Raw genomic sequence first — 27965 nt, forward strand, 5'->3', positions numbered from 1 at the left:
CACTCGGACCGGGTGCTGGGGAGGTTCTCCCGCGGCCCTTCTACAATGGCAACCCGTCAGCCCAACTACCACCACCGCCCAGCGGGCCCTCCGCCACCGCCAGGACCGGGTGCTGGGGAGGTTCTCCCGCGGCCCTTCTACAACTGCAATCCGTCAGCACTATTACTACCACCGCCCTGCGGGCCCTCCGCCACACTTGGACCGGGTGCTGGGGAGGTTCTCTCGCGGCCCTTCTACAATGGCAACCCGTCAACCCAACTACCACCACCGCCCAGTGGGCCCTCAGCCACCGCCCGGACCGGGTGCTGGGGAGGTTCTCCCGCGGCCCTTCTACAACCGCAATTCATCAGCCCAATTGCTATTAACGCCCAGTGGGGCCCTTCGCCACACCCGGACCGGGTGCTGAGGAGGTTCTCCAGCGGCCCTTCGACAGCGACAATCTGCCAACTCATCAATCAGGAACGCTCAACGGGCCTCCCGCCACATCCAAACCGGATGCTGGGGAGGTCTCTCGTCTAACCGCAAATAAGCAAGTCACCCACCACCATCGTTCAGTGGGTCCACTGACATGCCAAAACCGGGCGCTGCAGCTGGGGAGGCTCTCCCTCGGCCCTGGCAAGCTGCCTCCATTCCGGAGCTCAACACCTCATCAATTCAATAGCCAATTGATCTCAAAGAAGAAAAACTAAATCAGTGATATGTATTACAACTATCTCCTTTCTGACGGCGAATGACCCTGTGTGGTTAAAGCCCAATAAATAATAATAATAATAATAATAATAACCTTGAACATTTGAAGCGTAGCTAGCGCTACTGGCACTTGGTGGCAGCTTCAGGCACCAAACAGTTTTCACGGGGCTGTTTGTTCCTCTTTGAAGTTCACCCAGTATGGCAATTTTTCTAAACTGCATAATGTGCTCAAAGTTTTCGAACATTTTGATAAAAGTTGAATTTTCAAATAAAACATGCGTCAATATATATCCATGTGAAACTTCAATCGATTTCAAGCAATTGTTATGATTAAGTTTCTCGTTTGTTGCCATTTGGGTAGTTTGCCCTATTGGATCAGTAGATGAGCATAAAGAGCGTGAGAGTGAGAGTAGTACAGGCCATACTATTGTTCGTTGCAAGCTTATGTGTGCGAGTATTTTCTATATAGGTATGCATAAACAGAATTTGATAATATGAACTTGATATGTATGTAAAAGTTATGTAAATGTTATGTGCACAGAATAAATATAATTTAGTCAGATTAAATAGTGTACATACAAGAAATTATAAGAAAAGGGAATAATAAATTAATAAAACTCCACTACGACAAACATGGTTAACTGTCTCTCCAAAAATTATACAACATTATTTGTTAAAGCACTTTCATTTCTATACACAACGCCTAAACTAATTGGCGGACCTGCCGGAAAAGAGAGAAAATGGGAGAAGAATATGCAAAACAAGAAGAAAAGAGCGAAAATGGTATGAAGGTTTTGCTACTTACTCTAGACGGCGAAAGGCTCATTCCTTTTGAACTGTCTATGTGCACATACTGATTTGTAAATTGTAGTAAATAGCTAGTGTATCAGAAGACACGTTAAGTAAGAGTATTGCAATTTTAAAGTGGATATTAATTTTTGCGCACAGTTGAATCAGGTATGACAGAACAGATGATAATCGTTGTGGCTATATCTAGTCCATTTCTATCCTGAACAGGACCTATTAGATTGCATTAGCAAAACGGCACATGGTGAACAGCCGACCAAGCGAGAAACCGCAATCCGAACAAGAAACCATCTTTTCTTCACCGATACAATCCACGTGGATCGGTTACCCAATTCGAACGCCGTATACCCACCAGTCCCAAGCAACCAAAAGTTCGTATAATGGAGCTGCATAAGCTTCCCGTTTTAAGTAATTTTGCAATACGTTTTATGTTCTAATAGCGGTTTAAGCAACTTTCAAGCTCCATTAAAGCTTAAGCAGCTTGAAAGTTCGCTACGAAATTTAAGTGAACTTTAAAGTGTGCTTTTTAAGTATTATCCGAACTTCTGGTTGCTTGGGGTGAAGCCCTATCAATCCATGTGACCATTCATAAAACCACACCGATCCTAAAAACCCCATCAACCACCAAATATAACCCCGATGTAAAATAGCACCGGCACCTTGGCTGAGCATCGTTGAGCGCCCGAGATACCAGACACCCACCGAAGATGCAACATAGCGTCGATACCGATCATCGGTCCTCCCACCCGACGAACAATTGCGAGAGACCATCGTTCCAGAAAACCCAACCAGCAGCAGATCGCGTCATCGCCGGCCGGCCATCCATACCCAAACCCACACACACACACTATAAACATTGTTGGCTGGGACGGGACCTGCGGATTCGTGTTTTCTTATTCTTTCTTTTTGTTTGTTATATCTTACTTTTTCGATTCACACACACTAATACTTGGTGTAGTTCAAGAAATGACATGACTTTTTTAAAGAACAAACAAGAATTGAACTTTCAATTTTTTTTGTGAATCCATTATCATGAAGTGCAAGGTCAAAAATTGCGGTCGTATTAAAGCGAAAAATCCGGAGATGACTTTTCACCATTTTCCGGTGAATCCCGATTTGTGAGAACAGTGGGAGAAGTTCACAAGAATTAACGATCTCGAAATTAATGAAAGCACTATCATCTCCACTATCATTATTGATCTAATGATTAATTTATTGAAATATTTGAAAAAAAAAGTTAGCATTTACTTAATTTCAAATAGAATACTCCCCATATTAATCACTCTGAGGACAGCCGGTTCAATCTGACATTTGCGTGCTGAATCAATTTGACACGCGTTTTTTTTCTTTCCGCAGGTCCCGTCCCACATTGTTGGTATTAAATATAGATAATTAAATTGAAGTGTTTCTGGTTGGTGTCCCTGAGCCGAGCTTGACAGAATAGCCTCTCAAGCTCGAATTAGCCGAGATAAAAGAGGCGTTTAATGCCCACCCCCGACGGTCCCCGTGGCTTGACCAGGGACTAGGGGTTTAGTCAAGGTCCTTCTGACTGCGAAGAAACACGTTAATTTGCACAACTTTTTGATACTTTCATTGATTTTTTTTGCGGACGATAGACAAAATCCTAAAATTACAAAAATAACTGCCACCCTATGTTATATAGCGACATTCACTAACCCATTTCAGCTTTAAGCTTGAGTTTGTGCGACCACCCCTGGCTGCTACTCCGTTATCGATCTGGACTAGCTGAAGTTAAGGTTGCACAGAGAAAGGGTAAAATTCGCAAACGAAAAAAGCAGTTTTTTCCACACCGTATGTCAGATCTTCATAAAAATCAATCAGCGTATGTAGAATGTTGTTACAGTACTGCTGATTGATTTTTATGAAGATCTGACATACGGTGTGGAAAAAAACTGCTTTTTTCGTTTGCGAATTTTACGCTTTCTCTGTGCAACCTTAAGGTAATCAGGAGATAATTATGCTTGGGAGTAGCGAAACACCTTTCGATGTGCAACTCCTGGTAATCCTAGTGTTTATTGATCAATACCGACACTGACCAGGCCCAAACGTAGATCACGGAAGTAAAGGGAAGGAATGATAGTCCGATACTTGCTTATGCTAGAGGTCGTATATACTACTGCGCAGTCCGCAAGTATCACGGGAGGAGAATATTTGTTAGTAACTAGATATTGACCCATCAACTCATGGACCGGGGACCAACTTCTTTACTTCCCTTACAAAGGAAGACGTGACCACAGATTGTTCTAATCTCAACGACCTCGGCTGAGATTGAGCCCAGGCTGACTGGGATGGGTGACGGCCACGCTTACCACTCAACCACCGCCGTCATTTAGCGACATACACGAACCCATTTTAGACAAAGTAATTTTTCGGATTTTTTTTGAAGGGCTTTCGATGAAAAATGAGAAGCAAATATCATGGGAAAGGTTTCTTGATCAATAGTATTAACTGCAATATACCTTTTCGGCAGGACGTGTGTTGCGCACAATTTTTATTTATATCATTAAAATTCGAAAAAACGGAATATTACGGTTGTATTGTTAACGTCAGTTACAGAGAAAACTTTTGAATTTGCGGAATACCAAATAAACAATAATTTAATTTGAACACTAACCCGATTCACATTGTATCTAAGCTTTCTTGGTTTGTTTTGATTGCGGTTCACTGGGGTGAATTCGAACTGTGATAACTCAATTTGATATTTACGGATGCGATCGATCTTGGTATACCTAAGCCAGTTACTATATTTAGCGGTCAAAACCTTTTGTCGAAATTGAAATTGACCCGATTTTTTCGGCATGTTTGCGTTTACTCCTCTTCATGCAGTAATTAGATTTGATTATTGATGTTCAATGCTATGTAATAAATATATACTTAACTTTCGTAAAACTGAATAGTAGTTTCGTGCGAAAAGCTTATTATAAATCCTACTTATAAGTATGTTTATTGTTCTTTTCGGGTGAAACGTTCACGGGTAGATAAAATAGGCTCGGCGCTGGTATTGGCTATTAAGAATTAAACCACGACAAACGATTCTAGATATTCTGTATTGTTCACTTTATAAATATTTTTTTCGATTTGCCGTTCACTTTAAACCTATTAGCTTTAAATTGCCATTAACTTGGGAGAATAGGGGCAACCTCTAAAAGAATTTTATTGAATTGCCGTTTCAAATAAATACACTAGAGTAACATTCCTTTTTAATGCTTTTGTTCTGCACAATCCTGAAACTATACGGTGAAACAATGTTAATACGTTTGAAATGAGTTCCTGGAGCTTTAAAACTTTGAATAATTCTACTGTTTGATATGTACATCAATTTGTGAATAAATTATTCGTTATGGTAAATATTGCTCATTATATCCCAAAGCATATTGTGTCACTAAAAACTGGATTCTAACCACACTGAGCACTTACCATTCTTCTTCTAAATTCTTCTCATAGACTGGTTAATTCGACTGGTGTGTCTATGAAATCACCATCTCTATTACTTGCAATACATGTGTTTGGACAGCTCGCAGTTTTAAGATTGCTCGCACGTTGAAAGTGCGGAGTCCAGGTTGGTGGGACGTGCGCAGTAATGAATGAAATCCGAACAGTTCTAACAAAATTGCAACGACTTTCACCCCAGGTTATAGTAGTGAAATTTCAATGATATGTGATAAAAACTATTTGATATTACTATATGTAGGATAATGGACCTATTTTGACCCTATTAGAGAGGGCACCCTCTAATTACTCAACTTCTATACGTCGTTTTTAACTAAATAGTTGATCTAATGTGTTGAACAAAGCTGTCATACGCTTCTCCAACCAACGGCTTTAAATTGTTTGAGATAATAGGAGTAGGGTGAAAATAGGCTCAATATTCTATTATAGAGTGAGTTTTCCATGAGTAATGATATATATTTTCTTTGGTACCCCGTTGGTCTAGCTAGTGCTGTCTCCTTTTCAAGTAATTCCAACGAAGATGATGGAGATCTGCTTTGTGCAGTTTTGAAATTATCTCGCTACTGATTGTTTTATAAATTGTATGTTGCTGCGCAAATCTAAAATAATTCAATTTATTAGAGTTTCCGTTTAAAAATAGCAGTATCAATTTTGATATTAAAAACAGCCTCAGAGAATGCCAATGCATTATGACTACTATTTTGTTACGAAGGCAACAATGCGAAACATTGACTATTCATTAAAGCTTCGGAATTTGCATTTTTCAAAATGTATGCAATAACATTTAGTGCTATAACCAATGTTCGAAAACGTCATACTTGCATGATTGCGTGTGAACTTACGCAACAACTTTTATTATCATTTCAAAACAACAACAGGCATAAAATCATTGTTCTATTTGGTCTACGTATATCATAAACTATGGATTTCCTGTTTTTGACGGTATTCAATAACTCAAACGTAACAATATTTGCACACATCGTTTTAAACGGTATCACAAAAAATCGCATTTGATAAGAGAACCCAATTCCTCCCTCAAATCTTCAACAATTGCTCACTATTAGAATGGAATGGATTTCTTCCGTATAGGACTGGATGATCGAGAAATCGGCGTCGTGGGTACCGATGTCGATGCCTGCAAATTGAGTTCCATCATCAGTTGCGAGGTGCGATAGAATTCATTATTCGGATCGAACAGCGCAGCCGAGAAGAACTGACTAAACAGCCGACCCATGTACTGGTCTTTATTGGCAGGCCACCATCCCTCTAGGAATCCAATATGGCCACCACGGGCCGTGATTAGAATCGCCACATGAGATGATTTTGCTGCAGCCTTCACGGGGATCGCATCCAGCGGCTGGAACGGATCGTCAGCTGCGCTCAGGCATAGCAAAGGCACTTTAATTTTGTGGAGCTTGTTGTGCAACGTAGCCTGTGCGTAATAGCTGTCGACATCCTTGTAGCCAAAGTGCTTCGAAGTAAAGTGGGAATCGAACTCCTTGATGGTTTTGCTCTATTGAAAGGAAAAAGAAAAGCGTTTAAATTAGACAATCCTTTGAAACATTTCACATAACATTTACCTGCAGAACCTGATCCATGTCCCAGTCGAAGTCCTCGTGCCTGAGAATGTCATATTTGCGTACCGTGCGACACAAACTTCCCGCCAGATGCCGACCCAGCATACTGTTGAGGTATGGCTGTTCAATACTATCTGATCCTGAAAATGAATTCAAGAGTTTTGAACAAGAAACGACCATGCTGAATTTGAAAATACAAAAAATCTTACGAGTGATTAACATAACCCATGAAAAAAACCAACCTATTGAAACTATCTACCTGTTTCAGGATTGAACAATCCTTTGTACAATATATACGCGAAGCCTTTGTAGCGATTTACATAACTCGAGAACGAATTGTATGTGCTCAATTCTATTCGCTTTTCGAAGTATTATACTTCTAACCTAGGATTCCAAGCTAACTACAGCTAACATACAGGGATCAGGTTTCATTTTTTCGGTCGGAATGATACCCGAGTTTTTGAACGTGAATAATCGCCGTTTCAAGGGGTTACATTACTGTCGAACTTTTTTATTAGTCTAAATGTTCAAATTTTCAATTCAGCCGCAACGCCTCTTGTGTATACACTTCGAGCGTGATGAAAACTTTAACCGCATTTTTTTGAAACCATATTTTTTGAGCAAGCCGAAAACGAACTCGAACAAATGATTTTTGATCGTTTTGAAATTTTTACAGCATATTCAAAATTTATTTCTCCAGGGATGTAAGTAGGATTTTATTTTTTCATTGGTTATTTTTTTAACCGACAATTTTGTGGCGATTTTTATAACATTTTCAGCGGTTGTTTACTAAAAACATCGCCATTTCGTCGAATATCGAAAAAATCTCACGTACGTCGCCTGCTGTTGTTAGAAGACATCGAAAAAACTTTAGTTTTGAGCTCTAGGTTGAAAACGAACGATATGTGGACCCTTTCCAAAAAGAGCCATCAACTGGAAAAGGCCGCCATCTTGTGACAAAATGTCTTTGAAAAAAGTCAGGATGTCGCACTATTTCGTTGATAACTCGACTTAGAGTGACTGGATTGCATTTACCCCTCCAGAAGTCGCTCAAATGGCTCACTGAACGAGCACCCACTGGTGGCCTAAGAGGATTTCGCTAGATTTTCAAAGCAGCGTGCACTCAGTGGACTAGCGCGATTATCGAAGGGATAACTAGGTATCATCATCTTTGCTTCATTCCTAAGAAGCAGTACAGCTAAAATTTTTGCCTGGAAAATGTAAAATGCTCACGTATTTTTATTCATCCAACCATTTGAGCTAATGCGTTGAATAGAGATAGCAAATACTGCTCTAACTAATTTGTTCAAATGGGCGGGATGAATAGAGGAGCTAAAATGAATTAGGGCGCAGTAGCCCTAGTATTATAAATCCCATTTGACAAGATCTCGATTCACCTCTTTATTGCGTCTAGAAAAATTGCTGAAATATGCCTACTTTTCGTGTTATACAATGCTTTAACCCCTTAATAGCTTCATTTAACACGGCTCAAAGCGTTAACATATGTGAGCTGTGGGTCTTTGATATTTTTACAAAGCAAGTAAAAAACTCTGTCTGTCTGTCGGATCTTGTTGACGCAGTCTGCTTCTCCGTGTTGAGATCCTCTTCCTTGGCGACAGAGCATTATTTACGTTATCCACCGCAGCTTGGGGGTCCTTCGGTCTGCCTTTTCTCGCGTTATCTTTCACATCCATGTCATCATAGATTTCTCTGTCTTCATCGGTATTAGCTTCTTTATTAGTGATGCTGGTTGTTGGTTTGGAATCGCTTGTCGTAGTCGTTGTCCCTTCACAATTAAGTGTCAGTGGTCAGTCTCCACCAAAGGCATCAGTCACAATACCAGTGTGCTCTCTGCTGCTACCCAGCCAGCGCAAGCAGTTGCTTTTTTCTTGTGTGCTTTGTCTTAAGAACAAATGGAACCGTTACTATTATTCTATTAAGATGACTGAGTTTCGACATCAAAATGTGATTCTTCGGACTAACACGGTGGCCATTGACTTCCGGTCTTCCGCATAAGACCGAGTATTGGTGATGTGGAACATTTGCTGAAGGAGAAAATGCAGCTTCGGTTTTCAGACGTCAGTTTCATCCAGTTGGAGCACGTCAGACATGCGGTGCTGATAACGTTCAACAAATTCGCCCAGGCAAAAAGATTCATTTCGCAAAACAACTTGAAACACGTTCTGGATTGTGACACCGCAAAAAATCAAGATCCCTGTGTATATGGATAACGGAAACGTGGAAGTTAAATTACATGATTTGGCACCACGTACTTGCAAAGTGGCCATTAAAAGATTCATGTCGCATTTCGGAGAAGTGGAATCCATTACGGAGGATACGTGGAGGAACTACTTTCTAGGTATTTCAAATGGTGTTTTTGTGGTGAGAATGCGGGTAGACCAACCCATTCCCTCCTACGTTACCCTGCAGTACACAACAGAAGGGGGTGATACCATTATACAGCGAACTCTATGTACATATCAAGGACAAATTAACACGTGCCAGTTCTGTGAACAATCGGCACATTACGGACAACCCTGCCCAGAAACCGCTAAGAAAAGCTCATCTACAGAAAGAAATACCAACACTCAGTCTCCAATATCATTCCCTGAGCCACAAACGCTTGCCAAATTTGTGGCTGCTGTTCAAGCAATAATGACAACTGCGAAAGCCGCGTCAAGTACCACAAACTCAACAGCTAATTCCAGCAATATGGGAGCTACTAGCAATGACAGAGGGTTCACGCTCGTGACCCGAAAGGGAAAGAAGTTAGGAACAACACCTGATCGCGAACATCAAGGCAGTAACCCCGATGATGACCCGGACATGTGACGACAGAGATACAAATGACCCCCATGATATAGTTGACGTGGATGCAAATATTTCCCCAACACGAAAACGGATCTCCGCGCGCAATGGCAAGTCGCGCGTACGGGATCGATCATAGCATTAATTGTTTATTATTTTCATTGTTTACATCATGTAAATATATAAAAGACCCACGGCTCCGTGAAGCTAACACCTTGAGCCGTGCCAAATAAACGAATTATAAAATAAAAAAAAGTGTCAGTGGTGGCTTGTTGGAGTAATCTGAAGTAAGTGAGTTTTGACTAGTTGCTTTGGTGCATGTTTTTCCCGTAGTAGGCAATCCGGTTACAGAACTGGCATGTAGGGGTCCGCTCGGGATATGTGATCAGCGGAATAGGTTTAGTCACTCGCCTTCTCACAATGGGGGATTTCTCTGTTGGGAAATCGGTGAAAAAATCTCTCCAAGTGTAATTCGTAATAGAATCCACGGAGTGCGAATGCGAAGTGCATTGCGACATAATTCGTTTAATGAAATCTGTCTTAGTTTGCGGTACTACGTCATGGTTACGAACATCAAAGATATCATTTTCCGTCCATACGCGTTCTTGAGTCGAGTCAATTGTGTTGAGTCTTTCCTGGACACGGGGAATAAGGTCACAGCAATGTACATGTTTGCTGTCCCCTGTTGACCTACAGTTTCGGCGTCACCAAATAAAACCGGACTGACCTGGAAGATTTCAGGGAATTGAAGATTGAAGAAAGCGTTTAGACAAGCAGGAATGCGCCATACTCAGTCGGCGCTGGAGAGACTCACATTGCCACGGGATGAAGGGAGACAAACAATAGTCAACATCCATGCACTATGAGTAGCGCAGGTGCCACAATTGCAAGTATACTTTGTTGAAAATGTACAACCTTAACTGCAATCTGCAGACTGCGGAGGCGAAGACCGTACCTGAGATTCATGCGAGGTTTTAGTGATTGAGGCCTACATGATAGCCATCCAAGTCATGATAATGCCGACGATGAATGGCAGGATGTTTGGTAGCAAGACGTCAAGGATATATGCCGGATGTATCAAACGCCATTCGAGAGCATCGAGCACATTATGGTAGGTTGCCGCGCACTAGCCAACGCAGCCTATAGCGAGTGTCACAACAGCGTTACTAAGATTTTGCACCAGCAATGGGCGCCAGAACATGATCTTTTGGAAGATATTGTACCGAACTACCGTTATCTACTTGTGCCTGTTCTGGAAAATTCCCTTTTTGAGCTATACTAGGATCGCACTATTCTATCGGACCAACTCCCAGACATGAGAAAATTCGTTTACTCGCGCGACTGTTGCTAACTGTGGATCACAAAGTAGTCAAAATTTTGTGCTCACTAATTAACCATAATCAACGCACGAAGGGAGAAGTCTAATACTTCAGAGCAGGTCACTAGATGGGTGAACTGCGAATAAAAAGTGAAGCTTAAAAAATTTAAGAGCAGCGTCAATTCTTCGCTCATGAATGTTTGTCACGTAGCTTCGCGAAGCTCACAAAGGTTTCTTCATGCATGATTAAAACATAGTACCTATTTTTGCACTGGATTTTTTGCTGACAGATCGCGTTATGGGTAGTTTTGTGATACACTACTATCAATTTGATCTACTGAAGTTCCTTGTGGCCTATTTGTTAGCAGTGCATTGTTGCAAACCATTGATTATCAGCTAGTTTTAAAATGGTATATGGTTTTCCAAGTATTAATTATATTGTGCGAATATGAAAATGAAATAAAATTGCATAATGAAAATCCTATGCAAACCGCGAACCGCTCGAGAAGAGCTTCGCAAACGAAGGCATCCGCGTTGGGGAAGGAAAGAATTAAAACACAACTGATGTGCTTCTTCGTTGGTTGTTATAGCTTTGAATCGAATGTGTCCGTAACGACAGGTTGCTAGGTATCATTTTCGAAGCTAACAGAATGCATCACAACTGAAGAAAGCTTGCTTGCGAAGCGCGAACGATCGGTTCACGATGCGATTTTTCCCATGCTTGCCAACTCCTACACCACAACCGCCCAGATATGACAAGGGACGACACCAAATCACCATAATCGAAGTAGCCGTTCCATTGGAAAACAATAGGTTTGTTCCAGTACATGGAAGTTACTCCCTGTTGCTCCGGAGCAAAAAATTCTTGCTCCTTTTCACTCCGGTTTGCCGCCAGAAGAAGAAAAAAGAGAAGAAGATAGTACAGGAACGATTTTCTCCCTGTTTGCTCCGGAGTACTTCCAGTTTCTCCTGGTACTGGAACAAACCTAATCTGTAAGATACTCATGGGGCCAGATATCGCCTACAAGGAAATGTGGAGGTTGGATAAGGTTCCGATAATTTTTCCTGTTGTGCTAATACAAAGCACTGTACAGTAAATATGGGTCTATTTCGTTAATTTTTTCAACCAGTACTGAATTGATATCCTGACAAGTTACAGAAGAAATGAAAGAGTTCACACTTGTCAATATTCCTACACTCAGGCAAAAAATACAGCGAATTTCATAGGAATATCGTATAATTTTTAGCCACAACCCGGTCAAACCATTCGGAATTTGATTCGGAATCCTGAATGGAGTCATTATGGATTCCAAATCAAATGCAACAACCGATTCTGAGTCGGAATCGGTTGTTGCATTTGATTTGGAATCCATAATGACTCCATTCAGAAATCCGAACCGGTTCCGGAATGAGTTTAACTGGGAAGTAGCACGTATGTAAATCATAAACAGGGATGCCAGATTTACAGACATGTCTGTATTTTACAGACTTTTGATGGTCTCCTACAGACGTAATCAGACATTTACAGACTTTTAAAAAAGTAACAGTGTTTAACAAAATTATACTAGAATAATTTGATTCGAATACGAGTGATTCCTTCACAATAGTTTGCTAATTTCAAGCCACTTTTAAAGTAATAACCTAGTGTAAATAGGATTTACACAACCCTCTACAGACTTTTACAGACATTTTAATTATTCTTCTACAGACATTTCACAAAAACATGTGGCATCGCTGATCATAAAGCGGACCCTACACGCGCAAAAATATTGACAATAAACCAATTATTGATCAATATATTGATCGTGTAAGGACATTTTGTAAATATTGATTCTGTAGAATTCAAATGGGGTTGACGTATAGCGGACCCTACACGTGCAGGAATATTGTCAATAAATCGATTAATGATCAATATATTGATCGTGTAAGAGTATCTTGAAAATATTGATCATGTAGAAATTAAATGGGATTGACGTATTGAAGCAGTCTTGACAATATTTTTATTGACAATATCCTTGTCCCGTGTAGAGTCCGCTTATTGAAGCAGTCTTGACAATATTTTTATTGACAATATTCTTGTCTCGTGTAGGGTCAGCTTAAGATTATCATATGAAACGGCATTTATTTTGCAAATCGGTTTGCTATGATTTCATGTTCCATAAGACATCTTTGAATTATCATAAGACGATATTATACTTTTCTCTTATGTTTATGAGAATCATAAGATGCTCGTATGAAATTCTAACGACTAGCATAGGGTAATTAGGGGAGAGATGCCGCACATTTTTAAAAATCGATCCTGCATCAAAGTAAACCATTCAATAATTGATGAAATCATTTTTACCAATTGCGACAAATTTCTAAAATACTGTGAAATGGTTTTTGTAATAAAAAATTTTTAACCAAATTTCCATGAACATTTTACAAAAAAAGGTCATTGCGGGAGAGATGCCGCATGTGCGGGTGAGACGCCGCACCGTGGTCACAAACTGAAAAATGGTGAACAAAAGTATTTTTTGGCTCTCATTGATGTCTTTGTGATTCAGTGTCTTCAGCTGAGTTTCATGAAGTTTGATTGAACCTATAAATCGGCTACCCAGTGAGCAAATTTTCTGGCAGAGACCGCTCTGCTAGATTTCTGTAAATCTTGGTTTGGCAGCCCTGTCAGATTTCTGTCTGATCCTGTCGGGTTAGTTGAACTAGGGCGAACTCGGTTTCGCTCGCGTTTTCTGGAAAATTTTGACAGGAACCGAGCTAAACCCTGGCATAACTCGGACATAAACTGTGCAAAGATCCTGGCAATTCCTACCTGGCAGAATTTGGCACGAATCGACCAAAACATCTGACAAATATGTGGCAGGAAGCGTGCAGAGATCTTGGCCGTCCATTTCTGGCTCGATTCTGGATAAAAGTGAGCAGCATCGGTTGGTTTAACCACTTCTGTCAGAAACGGTTGTTGCATTTGAGCGAATTCGTTGACAGAATTCTCGCACAAATCGCGCAAAATGCTCGCAGAAACTCTGCCAGCATCAATTTCGCTTTGCTCAACTTTTGCTAACTTTCTGCTTGCCACGCTGACCGGGTAGCACCTTCACTTTTCTTAAGGGGGTACTACCATTTCCAGAATCATTTTTTATTCAATATTTAAAAAATATTTTTCTTTCTCAACCTTGTGTAACGGTTAAGTTGGAGTAACATAATTCAGGGCACTATTTATCAATATGCTTGTACGATATACATATCAATGTGTTAGTAGCAGTTCCTTAAAAGCACTGTTTGGCTGTTTCTCCCAATGAACTTATGCAACTTAGGTTTGTTCTTAATAGATTCATTTTGAAAAAGCATCAATTCGTTCAAATTTTCACTTTTATCTCAATATTGACATCACTACAAATCAGTGCGTTCACGAAAATTAGTGCCTGAAACTTTAAAGAATAAACCGAAGTAACTAATTTTACCATTTTTTTTGTTAACCATTTTTGTTAACGACCTATTGAGTCAATTTGTCAACAGTTTTTACGGCATTTAATTAGCAAGGGACTGGAAGGTGAAGTATATTTCTTCAATATTTAGAGCCATAGTACTCAAGGGAGAGCAAGGTGTTGAAGGGAGAAAGTTTAGAAAAGCGTGGAAGGATCATATATGCAAGCTTAGAGCTCACCGGCGACTTAACTTTTTGTCTGCTACCGTAGGAGTCAGGGTCTTTTGGCATTAGAAATGCGAATCACCTGAGTCTACGGCATGTCCGGACAAGCGTAAAGTAACTTGTTACTTCATGCTGTCGGAACCGAGGGGCAATTCATTCCCCATTCAAAGTGAATTGAAAATACCCAATTGAAAAAATACACGAGAAATGCTTCAATACATCTTAATACATTTAATACGTCGAAAATACACTAATACACAAAAATACGTTATTACCGGAAATATTTTTCAATGCGTCGATAACAATCCAATTCGTCAAGTAATACACTGTTGATACAAGCCATACAAATATTACATTAATTTCATGCCAAATGAAACTAATTCAGTATATTTCTTATTATGACATAGCGTATGTTTTTTTCAAGCTAGATTGTTTACTTTTCTCGGAATTGGGACTCCCAGCAAACGGACTCAGAATCGGTGAATCATTAGAATGACAAGTAGGCAGAAATCAATCAGAATTCTTGTTAGTTTGATTCAGAGGAACAATCCCATAATCTTTAATGGAAATAAACATCCCGTACATTTGAAAATACTCCCAGGGGACGTGAACATAAATAAATCCGAAACTTCTTACCAGCATCAGTAGGAAATTTTTGATCAAGAATTCGCTCATTTTATCGACATAAACAATGTTTAATGTTTACCCTAAATAGTGAAGCTCTAAAATCTTGCAAGTTCGAAGTTTACATTGCGATGGATCATTTTGTTTAGATACAGGTTACATTATAAATCAACACTCGTTGGGGGAATAGAATCGAAACCAACGCTCGATGAATTGAGAATGCAAAACACAAGATTGTACGCAGCTCACCTGGGTTCGATTCCCAACCCCGCACATAGGGTTAGAGATTTTTCCACAAGAAATTACTCTAACCAGAAAAGAGGCGAATGACCCTAAGGTTAAAACCTCTATAATTAAAATAATAAAAAATAATACAAAACACAAGAATCCGAATTACGAGTCGCTTCCGATCAACTTGCAGGAATGAGTTCAGCCATAACTCTAAGTCCAGTTGGAATTCCGGCTGGATTCTGCCAGAATTCAGGCTCTAGTGACGCAACCGAGTCTAGTACAACCAGTAGGAATTTCGGCTGATTTTACTTAGGAGCATCTCAATTTTACTGAGATGCATCTCAATTTTTGAAATAAATTTAGATAATACTGCAGTGATTAAATATAATACCGCGTTGCTCAAAAATTACCACTGGGTAAGCCTAATTAGAAATTCTAATTCTCTAAATAATAAAATTTGGCATAATGCTTAATTGTTCGTTAATCTTGAAAAATCACTAGTAATTCCATTTGTACTAATTTTATTATTTGCGTTTATGAAATTATTCTACTTGCATTCTACAATAACATTTAAACGTCAAAATTCAGTAACATTCGGTTTCAATTGATTATTCAACAAAAATACAATGCGTGCATACAATTGTACGTTTAAGTACACTAATCCATAAGAATTATGAAATAATTCACCAATACGCATAATACATTGCATTTCGTGAACAATACACAAATAAGTTTTTAATGCGCTAATACGTAAGAATTATGAAAGAAATAACCAATACTCATCAATACACAAAATACGTGTCATTTCGTGAAAAATACACAAATACGTCTCTCAATACGTTAGCCTGAACTAGAGATGGTCGGGTTTCAATTTTTTCGAACCCGAACCCGACCCGAACCCGAGCGCATGAAAATTTAAAAACCCGAACCCGACCCGAGCCCGAAATTATAAAATTTGAAAAACCTGAACCCGACCCGAGCCCGAACATTTTAAAACTTAAAAACCCGAACCCGACCCGTACCCGAGAATGAAAATTTTGTAAAACCCGAACCCGACCCGACCCGAGAATTTTAAAATTTGAAAACCCGAACCCGACCCGAACCCGAAAATTTAAAATTTGAGAAACCCGATCCGAACCTAACTTGCTAATACGGAGAATCAACCAAAGATCTCGAAGATTTTTAATTCTAGGCACCCGACCTGGACCCTTGACTCATCTAAGAATAGTAGAATCACTCGACTCTGAAGTAGCACCATACGCATTGAGTTATATCTGTATATATATATATATATATGGATAAACAAATCACTGCCGAGTAGAATCCGCATTTATATTTACTATTATTGAACGTCAAATTTGTAACGTGCTGAGAAACTTGATAAATCGTTGATATCTTAACCGGAATTTAAGTTAAATCGGCGGCCAGCTCATGGGGAAACAGAAAGCTTAATGGTCACAGTTTCCAACAACCTTGCCCGTCGTAATTAACCAAAATTTCTGATTTTTTATCAGAAACCATTCCTGCAAGGCAGTTTCGTATAATTTATTACATGTATTAAATTAAGCTATGGCAATTGGCAATTCGCATTCGACAGTTTACATGACGTCACCCACGTTACTGGTTGGAACTGTCAAACCTGTATCGAAGGGTATCAATCATTTTCTGACGTGTTCTTGATGTCCCATCATTAGCATTAGGACGATCTATGATTGGGTATCTAAGTTATTTTATGCTTCAGATTATAGAGATCTCTGTTACTGCATATTGCTGTATTTTTAACGTTTGTGTTGGCGTTAGGTTTTCAAAAAAGCATCGGAATAAATATACTTTTTGACCGGTTTTTGAAAAAAATTGTTCAAAAGTAAATTTAATAAGCTTTACAACGTCGTATAAATGGTCAAAATCGATTTGAAACTAACGGAGTTATAGCAATATGAAGAAACAAGGGAATTTTGACATATTTTAAAGACTTGTTCTATACAAAATGAAATATTACATACTTAAATAGTCAAAACACGAATATTTTTAAACAGGTTACTTTACGAATGATTTTAGAATAAAACTATGCAATTTAATTATAAATTTAATAAAAATTGGATATACTAGAGCGATTTTAGTTCTGGGGTACGAATGTACCCCACAAAACCGTTTACGTAGAGAAAAAGTCACCGCGGCCTAAGTATCGCTTTTAAAGTACCTGTCGAAATTTATATTGCATTATAGACAGTTGAACCGATATTTTCCGATAAATTCCTGTTGACTTGGTTTATTACTAATTATCATGAAAAATAATACGCAAAGAGATTTTAGATGTGAAACACGTTTTGTTGAATGATCTTTCATGAATGTTCGTTTAAAAAATTAAATAATTCAGGCAGTTTGTGAATCTGAAGAGACGGAATTTTATGCAAGAATGAAAAAAATACAATATTTGAGCACCAGAAAATACGACGAATTCTAGCGATTCAGAGGTGCTAACATTTGGTACGGTTATATGTGTCATCCATTCGTATTACGAAGTATAATTCACTACTACAAAAAAGACGCAAACAGTGTCATGAAATGGATGGGTTGTTTTGTTCAAAACCCGAACCCGACCCGACCCCGATAATTTCTAATTTGAAAAACCCGAACCCGACCCGAGCCCGAAAGTCCAAGATTTCATGAACCCGGGCCCGACCCGAACCCGAGAGTTTCAAATTTGAAAACCCGGAACCCGACCCGAACCCGAGAAGCTTAAATTTACAGAACCCGAACCCGACCCGAAACCCGTCGGGTTCGGGTCGGGTCCGGGTTTCGGGTCCAAAAACCCGAACCCGACCATCTCTAGCCTGAACCGAAAATACTAGAGTGAGTCGCCCCTCGGTCGGAACCGACCGGTCATATTAATCTTAAGAAAACATAGTTTTGATACTTTTCTATTCATCATAAAATAAATCTTATGAATTTCGCTATACGTTTTGCCTTAGTGTATGAAATTCGCTGTATTTTTTGCCTGAGTGTATGATAATTCGGACCGAGATGAAATTGTTCGTTCAGTGAGCCAATCACACGACTGCAGGAGGGCTAGACATAAAACTTTCAACAGCGTATAATTTCTGAACGGGTGCTTATGGACAAACAATGTTAGCTTCGTTTTGTAGGTCCTATCAGTATAATTGATAGCATAATTAAAATTTTTGCCGATATTGAACTTACACGGGTTCGAAAACAGGCCAAAACAAAATCAAAATCAGCAATAAGTCTTTACACAGCATTCACAGCTATCTGGTCTCTTCAGAAAAGTTGTGTGTTTTGTGATGATAAAAAATACCTTCGAACATTGTTAACGCAAAAAATCAGAAACAAAAGAAATAGGAAATGAAGGAGTTCATCATAGAGAACATCTCATAACTCGTTTACTGTGAGTGATAGAGACAACATGTCTTCTGCAAAAATTTTAAAAATACTCTCCTCTACCACTTTCTCGAAGACGACCAAGCGCTATCTCGGTTCAAAAATTAAATTCTCTGTAGCCTACTACGATCAATTTAAAAAAAATTGCCCAAAGATGACACTTTTACACACATAAACATTGTAGAACATGTGCAATCGCTAACATGGACAGTTTTGACTCCAATGTATTCAGGGCCGGCGGAAAGCGTGGGTAGTATGGGTAGTACTACCCACTCGAAAATAACTGAGTGGGTAATTAGCCACTCGAAATTTTGAACCATTTCAAAAAATTTCGATGTGCAACGCATGTATCTCGCACTACACACATTTGAAAACATCGATGTACCACAATTCCATTTGCATAAACGAACGTGATTTAATGTGAATGTAATGTAAGCGTGTGCATTGCGAAAAGAGAAAAAAACCTTACTAATGGACCCCTCACCCTGTACCTTCTACCCACTCGGGCGTAAAGTGTTTCGCCGCCCCTGAATGTATTGAGTACCTCAAATCGCTGTTTTGAGCCACTGTGCGTTGGTGAGCAGAGGATTATCTCATTGCATTTAATTCACCGTTACCACAATTGTCAGTCACTCCTCTCGCAGAGAGAATTTAAAGAGAGTGACAGTTGTTGGAAGGCCATTGAGTGACGATCGACTCTCCGAACCGCAAATTTTTGAGTCACCTTATGAAAAACATAAAGACACTTCCTGTATCATCTGTTTCATATTTATTTCAAAAGCGTAATTATTAGATGATCAAAATTAAGAATTCGAAATTATTTTCAAATTCCAAGATGTCTAAACGCCTAATATAATGAAGAAACACAATTACAAGAACGAAAGAAACTGTACCTTCCAGATAGCTTGAAAGCGCGAAATTTAAATCCACCTTTTTGCGATAAGGGTTATCACCAACAGCTGCAATGACCGTAAAGCACGAGAAGCATGCTCTATCAATCATTGTACGTCATCGTCGAGACAACGAAAAACTTATCGTAGCCTGGCGAATAATTTTACTCTTTCTGTTTTTTTTAATACTCGCGCATAATTTTCGACAAACCGTTTGTGTTATTAGCTTACCTTTGTTAACATCCCACGGTACCGAGATTATTTTCGCTGCAGTAAGAATCGACTTGGACTCATCGCTGTAGTTGGCCAAATAATTTCCCAAAATCAAACCACCCATCGAAATTCCAGTGGCTCCAATTCTCACATGTGGATTCATTTTTTTAACATGATTCACCACTTCCGAAAGATCTTCACTGTTGGATGCACAGTACAGTCTCGGAGTTTTGAGTGCCAGTCCTCCAAGGCCGCGGTTATTGAACACGACCGTCCTTATGCCGTTACGATTGGCTGCCATTACCAGGCATTTGATGTACTCAGCTTGTGATTCTCCTGCATAAATTTAATCGATTAGAGAAAGCTTAGCGTAATCACTCGGAACCTACCCGTTAATCCAGGGAGAATGATAATCAGAGGAGACTCACTATCACAGTTCGACTCCAGCCAGTCCAACGCAACCTCACCACCATCTTTCAGCGTTAGAACCTCACGGCGATACTCTATTGCGGGTATGGTGTTTGACCGAATAATACTGGCAAACACGGTCTGAGCCCGACTTTCCACGCACCAGAATGTCGGCCAGAACTTCATTCCCAGTATTGGAATGTTTTTGCGGAGGTACTTCTTGTACGGTCCATCCGAGATCGCCAGGATTGGACGCTGAAATTACGAAAATGCATTCTAGTATCAGTTCCGATACTGCAACGATGGCATTACTTACTTTAACCACCTCCAGGAGATAGTAGAACAAGTATCCTACGAAGAATATTGCGAAAATATGCCATCGTGGTAGGTTGGTAAGATATGCGTACAAATCCGCAATCATTTTCGTTCCTCAAAATAATACTGTATGGTGCTTAACTGCTAAATCCTGCTGGGGAATATCTGCAAACAAAGACACGGAATGATAAATAACGAAAAACCTTTTCACATTACACGTGTAGAAAGATAAAAATTGAAAAGTGGAAATTAATTATTTACCACCGTCGTTTTGTAGATATGAACTGCTCTAGTCCAATAGGTTGAAATAAAGCAACTGATCTAAACCCGATAAGAACACAATGACATGTTTCATTCTGTTCCCATCAGTTTAATTTCATTTAGAATCAGACAAAACATAAGTAACTTAATTCCCAAGTAGAAAAACAATTAATCGAGAACATGTGTTACTAAATTGCGGACCATTATATGGGTTGATACTGTGACATAAACCGAACGTTTTGAACCCAGAAGTAGAATTTGTGTGAGTTCATAAGACATGATATAAAAGGTTTCAATTAAAATTCAAAATGACAATTTTATGGACATGTAACAAGATATCTAATTCCAATTTTAATAAATGGAGCGTAAATAACACACATTTTGATTAATTCTACCGAATACAGGCCGCGTAATTATCAAAATAATGCAACATAATGGACAAATCACTCCAAATGAAACCAACTAGTGCTAATTTGAGTACTAGTTTAGATACATCGTATAACTAGACACCCAGTTGGTACTAGTTACTGACGAGATGAATTCTAAACACAACAAAATCTTTCATTGGTCCTATTCGTTAGATGTTGGATGGAATCTACGACAAAATAATCAGTTGATCAGAGACGACTCATGAAATCGAATTAGAGATGATCTTTGTAATAAATCGAACAGGTTGACCTCGTATTCATGAAACTATTTGTGTTTCCAAAAAACTAGTTCGCGCCAAATATATACATGGCTTTAGATTTCAAATGTTTATTAATATTACTGTGGTTGTTCCCTGGATATGTTTTGTAGTGATGATCCTTGTTCGTAATTTGGGAATAACAGCCGACAGTTAAACGATATTCATGATTGCAGGAGCTTATTCACGCTTTTTGTGATTTCTCATCACGTTACCGTGATATTTTATTGAAGAGTTTCCAATCGGATTTTTTCTGTCAGAATAGCATGAATTATATTCATGATTGCGGAATCTAAGTCGCGATTTTCGTAATTTCTATTCACGTTATCAAGATATTTTAGTCACGAGAAGAGTGATTTATATTCTTACATATATAGAATAGAGCTTGATAAAACCATTGATTTATTTCCTCATTCCCTTACTCCACTGATACAACAATGAATTCGTTCTTGAAATATAGTATACAATTTAATATTTATTTTGATGCCAATGTACTGAAGCAAAGTTTATAAGAGCAAACTTTTTTGAATAATTTTTAAATGAATTAATTATAGAAGTTGCGTTTCGACTTCGTCTCATCAGAATCCGACACTAACTTAGCGACAGGACTAAACTAGCGCTGGATTGAAAACACTATTTGTGTTTCTGAGCAAAGTCCTAGTCCTGTCACTAAATGAATGTTGGATTCTGGTGAGACACGTCCATTCCATAACTAACACGGTGCTAAAAAATGAAAAAATTGAATGTACTTTTAAAGTGATCTGTTAAAGATTCTAGGTTTGTTCAAATATAACACAAAACCACATTTGATCAATTTAATAAACCCTCAAAATCTTGATTTATAGCAAATAAACTATTTGTCAGGATTTTCGGCACGAAATTTTTTTCTACGTGTTTATTTTTCAACCGATTTTCTATCCTCTTAGTGGTTTGGAAAGAAGAAGCAATGACCTTTCCAACGGTATGCTATGTTATGTTCTTTTGTTAAAAGTAGTATGCGGACTTGGAACAACAATATGAATTAGTTTGCGATTTTTTGAAAAGGTTATTTCCTCTTCTTCCCAGAAAATCCAAAAAAATCAAAATCGGTTGAAAAATGACAGAGTAGGAATTTTTTTAGTGCCGAAAGTTCCGAAAAATAGTTTTTTTGCATTTGATGAGATCTGCAACCTACACTAGATCACTTGAAAAGAACAAAATCACTGTAGCACCGTGTAATTTGGTTACAGGTTTTGTGCTATTGACGCGCAAAGATGATTTTTAACAATGGAGTAAAAACAATGGAGTTTTTTCAAATTTTTTCTCCATTAAGGACTTTTAAATGAAGTTATATGTAGATCTACCAACGAAAAAGGTTTTATTTATGATTTTATTTATATTTTATTTATTTTATTAATTTTATTTATTTTATTTATTTTATTTATTTTATTTATTTTATGTTTTATTTATTTTATTTTTTACATTTATTCTATTCAGTTTTTTATTCCAATCATCCTATGAATTTGCTAATTTTTTAATAATTCATTTGGTTAAATTTATCCATTTTTCAATAATTTAGCATAATTTATGTAATTCATTTTGTTAATTTCATTTGTTTTATTGATGTATAATTCATTCAATTTTTAGCTTAATTCGTGCAGGACTCGCTTTATCTCTAGTTGAATGCGTACTTCACATGAGTTCTGCAAACTAATGAATCAGTAAACAGTGATGTAAAAGAAACGTCGCATCTCAATGCTAGGTGGATTAAATCGGGTTTTTTCATGTTTCAAAGTTGTCTCCGTGGGGCATTACAGTCTTCAGTACATTGCCTCTCAATTAGTTGATTTCTGCTCTTTCGTTCAATAGCATAATGTAACATTAATTGATCATCATTGCACTTTTTTGTTTTGTTCGACGTAAGTGTCGATAGTTTGTCCCCTTGTCCTACTGAGCTAAAAATAAATTAATGATAATATTTTTAAAAAAAATCAAAACCAAGTGGGTTGCAGTCTGGAGCCCACCCCTGAATGATTTTTCTCACAACATTCAATCTCCATTAAAACTTTAATTTCTAAACTGCATTCATGTTTCCATATTTATTATAGAGTCGATGAGTCATATAATTGATCGAATAACGTACACCACATGCTTTCATGGCAAATCAAGTACGACACATGACTTTGGTTATCCATTTTGAGGCTAGAATGAGTAGTGTTCAAGTGTAACTGGTTACTTATATTAATTGCATTGCGAGTTGAGCGCATATGAGGTTTATTGGGCACATGTCTACTTATTATTTTTTCTTATTTATCGGAGATAGAAGAAATTTCTCCTGTTTATTGCAGCTTCCTGGAGGAAGCAAAAATGGTAGAAGAAAAAAATACAGAAACAACTTTCTACCAGTTGCCTAGCGCACAAAAACTAGCCTCTCATTTACTACTCGAAAGCAAGAGCGTGAACCAAATATATGAAACTTTGAAAATCTAATCAACTTAAGCTGATACAAATACCAAACGATCTAAACATAGAACATGTTGTCAGCGGTAAATAATTAAGTCACGACAAGTGAAAGGAGCTACCTTATCTGCCTTCGTAGCACAACCAGTCACAACTTAGTAATATCACAATCAACTGCCACTAGAGCGTAATCAGTTTTGAAATAGTGGGACACATTAAATGTCATGGCATCCATCAGACAGATTTCAAACCGAGCGTGAAGGCTTTGTACCCACACATCCTGGCTCGCCTTTAATCGTGCCGATCAGTTTCGGAAATGATGCATTAATTCAGGTAGGTAGGTTCAAATACAATCTAACTCCAGAACCACATGTGTCATTTCACCGATTGGAACGTTAATCGGTTGTTTATGTAGACAAATTGTATGGTTTGATACCCATCAAGATTGGGATTGATACATACCAATTTTTTGCACGTTTTCCAACTAATGTTAGTTTAATAACCATATATAACTACCAAGCAATGAATGAAAATATGATTTAAGGTCACAGCAACTTATTTATTTCATGGACTTGTTGACTTTTCTCGGTGAAAAGTCAACAAGTCCACGAAATAAGTATTTGTAAATTTTCTGTTTTATCATATACGGCTTATAAGTAAATCTAATTTCAATTCCCTCAATGATAAAGTTAAGTCAATTATAATGTACGTTTCATTTTAGTCACATGTTAACCCATTCATGCCCAAGTTGTTTGTGGACAACAATGTTTTTAAGCAACTATAACTTTTGATTGAGGCAAGATTTGCTCACAACAACAAGTAAGGCTAATAAATCTGACTATTGGCTTTCATTTGAGTATTAACAGTTACAAGGATCAGCTCTAGAACTGAAGTTATTGTAATTAGTCTGATTGAACTCCGATGGAGCAGTGCTGCCAGGGACAGTTTACGTTGACGACGGAAAATGAATTTTTCATATAACTTTGTTATGTTGCAATATTAGTGAAAACTGATAAAACTTATCAATTTATACTAATTTTAGCTACGTTTTCCACGCAGTTGGACTATTGTAAATATTCTAGGAAAATTGTAGTGAGCATTGGACGGCAAAAATTGAGCAGCTTCTAACACTTCGAGGAAAGGACCTACCTTTATGAAAAAAGGTTTTTCGAGTTTCTTGACCTCACCGTTTTCAAGAAAAAATAGTTTTGAAACACTTCATGCACTAGAAAAAAGTTGGGCATGAAAGGGTTAAAATAGAATGCAATACGTTTTATTTGCAAGCTAGAACACCTATCTACCTCTTATACTAACTTATAGTTTAGATAAGAGAACATTTCGAGATAACACGACGAATATATGAATCATTTACTGGGGCACGTCAAGCCCTCCACTAGGTTGATGGGTTTGACGGTATTGCAAACATCATCAAGCATATTTTGTGCATCAGTTTTAAAAAGCCGCTGACAAACAATTGCTTTAGCATAGTTATTGCATTATGCCTCGATAGTAGTGTATCGAGGAGGCCGAGAGCGGTTATGGGCCTTTTTCACGTTTTGTGTTTTTCCATACTTTGCACCAGCCGATCGAACATTCGATTCGATTCATTCGGATTAATTAAGGTACGATTAATTGATTGCATGTGACATGTGTTCTTTTCTTCTTACTTAGGTTTACCAAATAGAATAGCGGTCAATTTATACGTTTGAACCTAATCTCGTTACTTAAGTTACTTATTTAAGACTTTTTGGTGGTAGCTAAGATCGAAATGATGAGTTAAGCGTAAGAAATTATGTGAAATAAATCCCCCCCAGAGGCAGGATTCGAACATGCAACCCTTGGAACTCTAGCCCAATGCACAAACCCTTATGCTATCCCTGGGATATGATAACGTCCCACACAGAAAAAAATGTTGGTAAAAATAAGAGTTTTTCACTCTTAGCAAAAAACTACAAATGCAAACTATTAGTTTGAAAATAAAACTTTTCTTTTGATTACCATTCTTCATTAGCTTAAAAGGAAAACTTTTATTTTGATTATTATTCTTGATCAAGTTAAAAGTTTTACTTTCAATCTAATAGTAGGCGTTGGTTGTTTTTTGCTAAGAGCGGAACGCTCTTACTTTTACCAATATTTTTTTTTCTCTGTGCAGAAAGAACACATGATTATCGCATTGGTGACAGTGATCGTACCCTGCCTCTAAAGCGAGACCACACACAACCGCAGCTACTACCCAACACATTTGATCTACTTAATTTCCTTCGCTAGATACCAAGGCCTGTGTTTTTATTATCGTCTGTTGTCTTATTTTTGGCTAATTACCCTTCTTAATTCGGTTGGTGACAAAGCTAATGAAGACTGTCGATTTCTAGTCCCTTGTTCAGCTAGGACGGGAGCGAGCCCGCCGTTCGAATTAAAAAAATAATTCATTTTTTATTATTCATTAAACAAATAATTGATTTAAAAAAAATCATTTTAATCTTTTTTCGACATGTTATTTTTACTATATCTTAAATTAAATCATATTAACACTCATTAATACAATGAATTGCAAATTCTATCATATATACTTACAATCGCTCTCATTCCAGACGTAAGAACACTCGATAACACAAACCTGGACACAAATGCGAACATGCAATTGCAATCATCTACACATACTTACGGCGTTACATTAAAACACCCCGGTAAATAAATGAACGTTTTAGCACTTATAAACTCATAAACGCAGTCTCAACCTCGAACCTTCAAACACATGCGCGATCATGAATCGGTTACGTCCGAAATACCCTACCCTCGGCCCTAGTAGCATAGGCTAGGTTAGACCAGCCAAAAAATGATGCTCATATCCACTAAACAACACGACATAAACGGGAAATCTAGTGATACGCAGCACACGCGACATACAAACGTCCACGCGACATATAAACACCCACGCGACATTCAAACACTCACGCATTCGAACACACTAAATTACGAACGCCTAAGCCCTTCGCGATGATACACAACGACGAACAATCAATCGCAATCATTTGGTAAACGCTATAGCACTTATAATCTGATTAACACGGTCTCAAGTGCGCACAATTAAACGCTCATTCCCACGCGATCGTAAAATCCCTACGATGCACATCTGAACCGTACACTCAATATCACAATCAGAATAACAGCCCGCCCTAAGACGATTTCGCTATATTTTCAGAGCGCCGTGCACTCAGTGCCAGGCATTGTAATTCTCTCTCACTCACGCGAGAAGAGGCTTATCCGATGTCCAACTTTTCCGAGATAAAATGAGACGCAAAATTCTCCGTCTCCACAAATAGCGTGAGAATAAATTTTCCGGATAAAGTTTTTTGATTTTTTCCTTCTCACCGGAGAAGGTGATAATATTTTAATTTCGTGGAAATCAATGAAAGCGTCAAAATATATACTTAGTTTCAAAGAAAAGCAGCAAAGAAGTACGACAGACTTGTTTTCGTGTTTGGAATAGCGACAGCAGGGCAGCGAGCGCAAAAAGGATACCATGATAAACCCATTCGCTCTTTCTCCGGCGGTTTTATTTATCCGGAGAAATAACACATTGTATTTATCCAGTGCCAATAACTTTTCGTGTGAAAATGTGAGTTTTTATTGTCGCAGTAGCTAATTATCTGGACGCATTTACTCATATGAGCGATAAATGCAATGCCTGCTCAGTGCACTAGCGCGAGTGACGAAAGGTTAAAGACAAGAAGTGACGAAAGGTGAAGAGAATCACAAGCTGGCAATTAAAATGGCAGCCATCGTTTCTGCTTCTTCTTTTTCAATTCATCGTCAAAATCAAAACATTGCATTGGCGCGCAAGACGAAGTCTTTTGTAACTTGAATGTTTTATCTCAGGTTACTTAAAAACTGTATCACTATATGTAAGCATGTTATCACATGTAAATGAATAGATTCTCTTAGTTGAACTTTGATTCGTTTGGGAAATTTGTACTTTTTTGTTTTTCAGAACAAATGAAACACGTGGTAAAAAATCAGTCAGCTGATTGCTGAACGCTTATGTGCGTGACATCTCCTATCGGTATACATAGTACGTTCTAGCCGCACACAGATTCTGTAACGTAACACTAACATAACCGAACCTTTGTTGTGATTTTGTCACCATTTCACCTTAAGCAGTGTTTTACTGACTGACATTCTC

The 27965-nt window shown here is 38.3% G+C and overlaps 1 protein-coding gene across 3 annotated transcripts in view; it reads right to left on the bottom strand.

The window, feature by feature from the left end:
- Positions 1 to 3933: 3933 nt before the first annotated feature.
- Positions 3934 to 27965, bottom strand: part of LOC131694206 (phospholipase ABHD3) — a 59387-nt gene continuing 35355 nt past the window's right edge. For all 3 annotated transcript variants that reach the window (XM_058982707.1, XM_058982705.1, XM_058982706.1), the window contains exons 2-6: positions 20399 to 20562; positions 20064 to 20337; positions 19693 to 20010; positions 6549 to 6685; positions 3934 to 6481 (exon numbers count right to left, since the gene is read on the bottom strand). In XM_058982707.1, the coding sequence (XP_058838690.1) occupies positions 6029 to 6481; positions 6549 to 6685; positions 19693 to 20010; positions 20064 to 20337; positions 20399 to 20503 (1287 nt within the window). In that variant the 5' untranslated portion in view covers positions 20504 to 20562 and the 3' untranslated portion in view covers positions 3934 to 6028. The remainder of the gene's footprint in view (positions 6482 to 6548; positions 6686 to 19692; positions 20011 to 20063; positions 20338 to 20398; positions 20563 to 27965) is intronic.

Source organism: Topomyia yanbarensis, chromosome 3 (assembly GCF_030247195.1).
Source record: "Topomyia yanbarensis strain Yona2022 chromosome 3, ASM3024719v1, whole genome shotgun sequence".
NCBI lineage: Eukaryota > Metazoa > Arthropoda > Insecta > Diptera > Culicidae > Topomyia > Topomyia yanbarensis.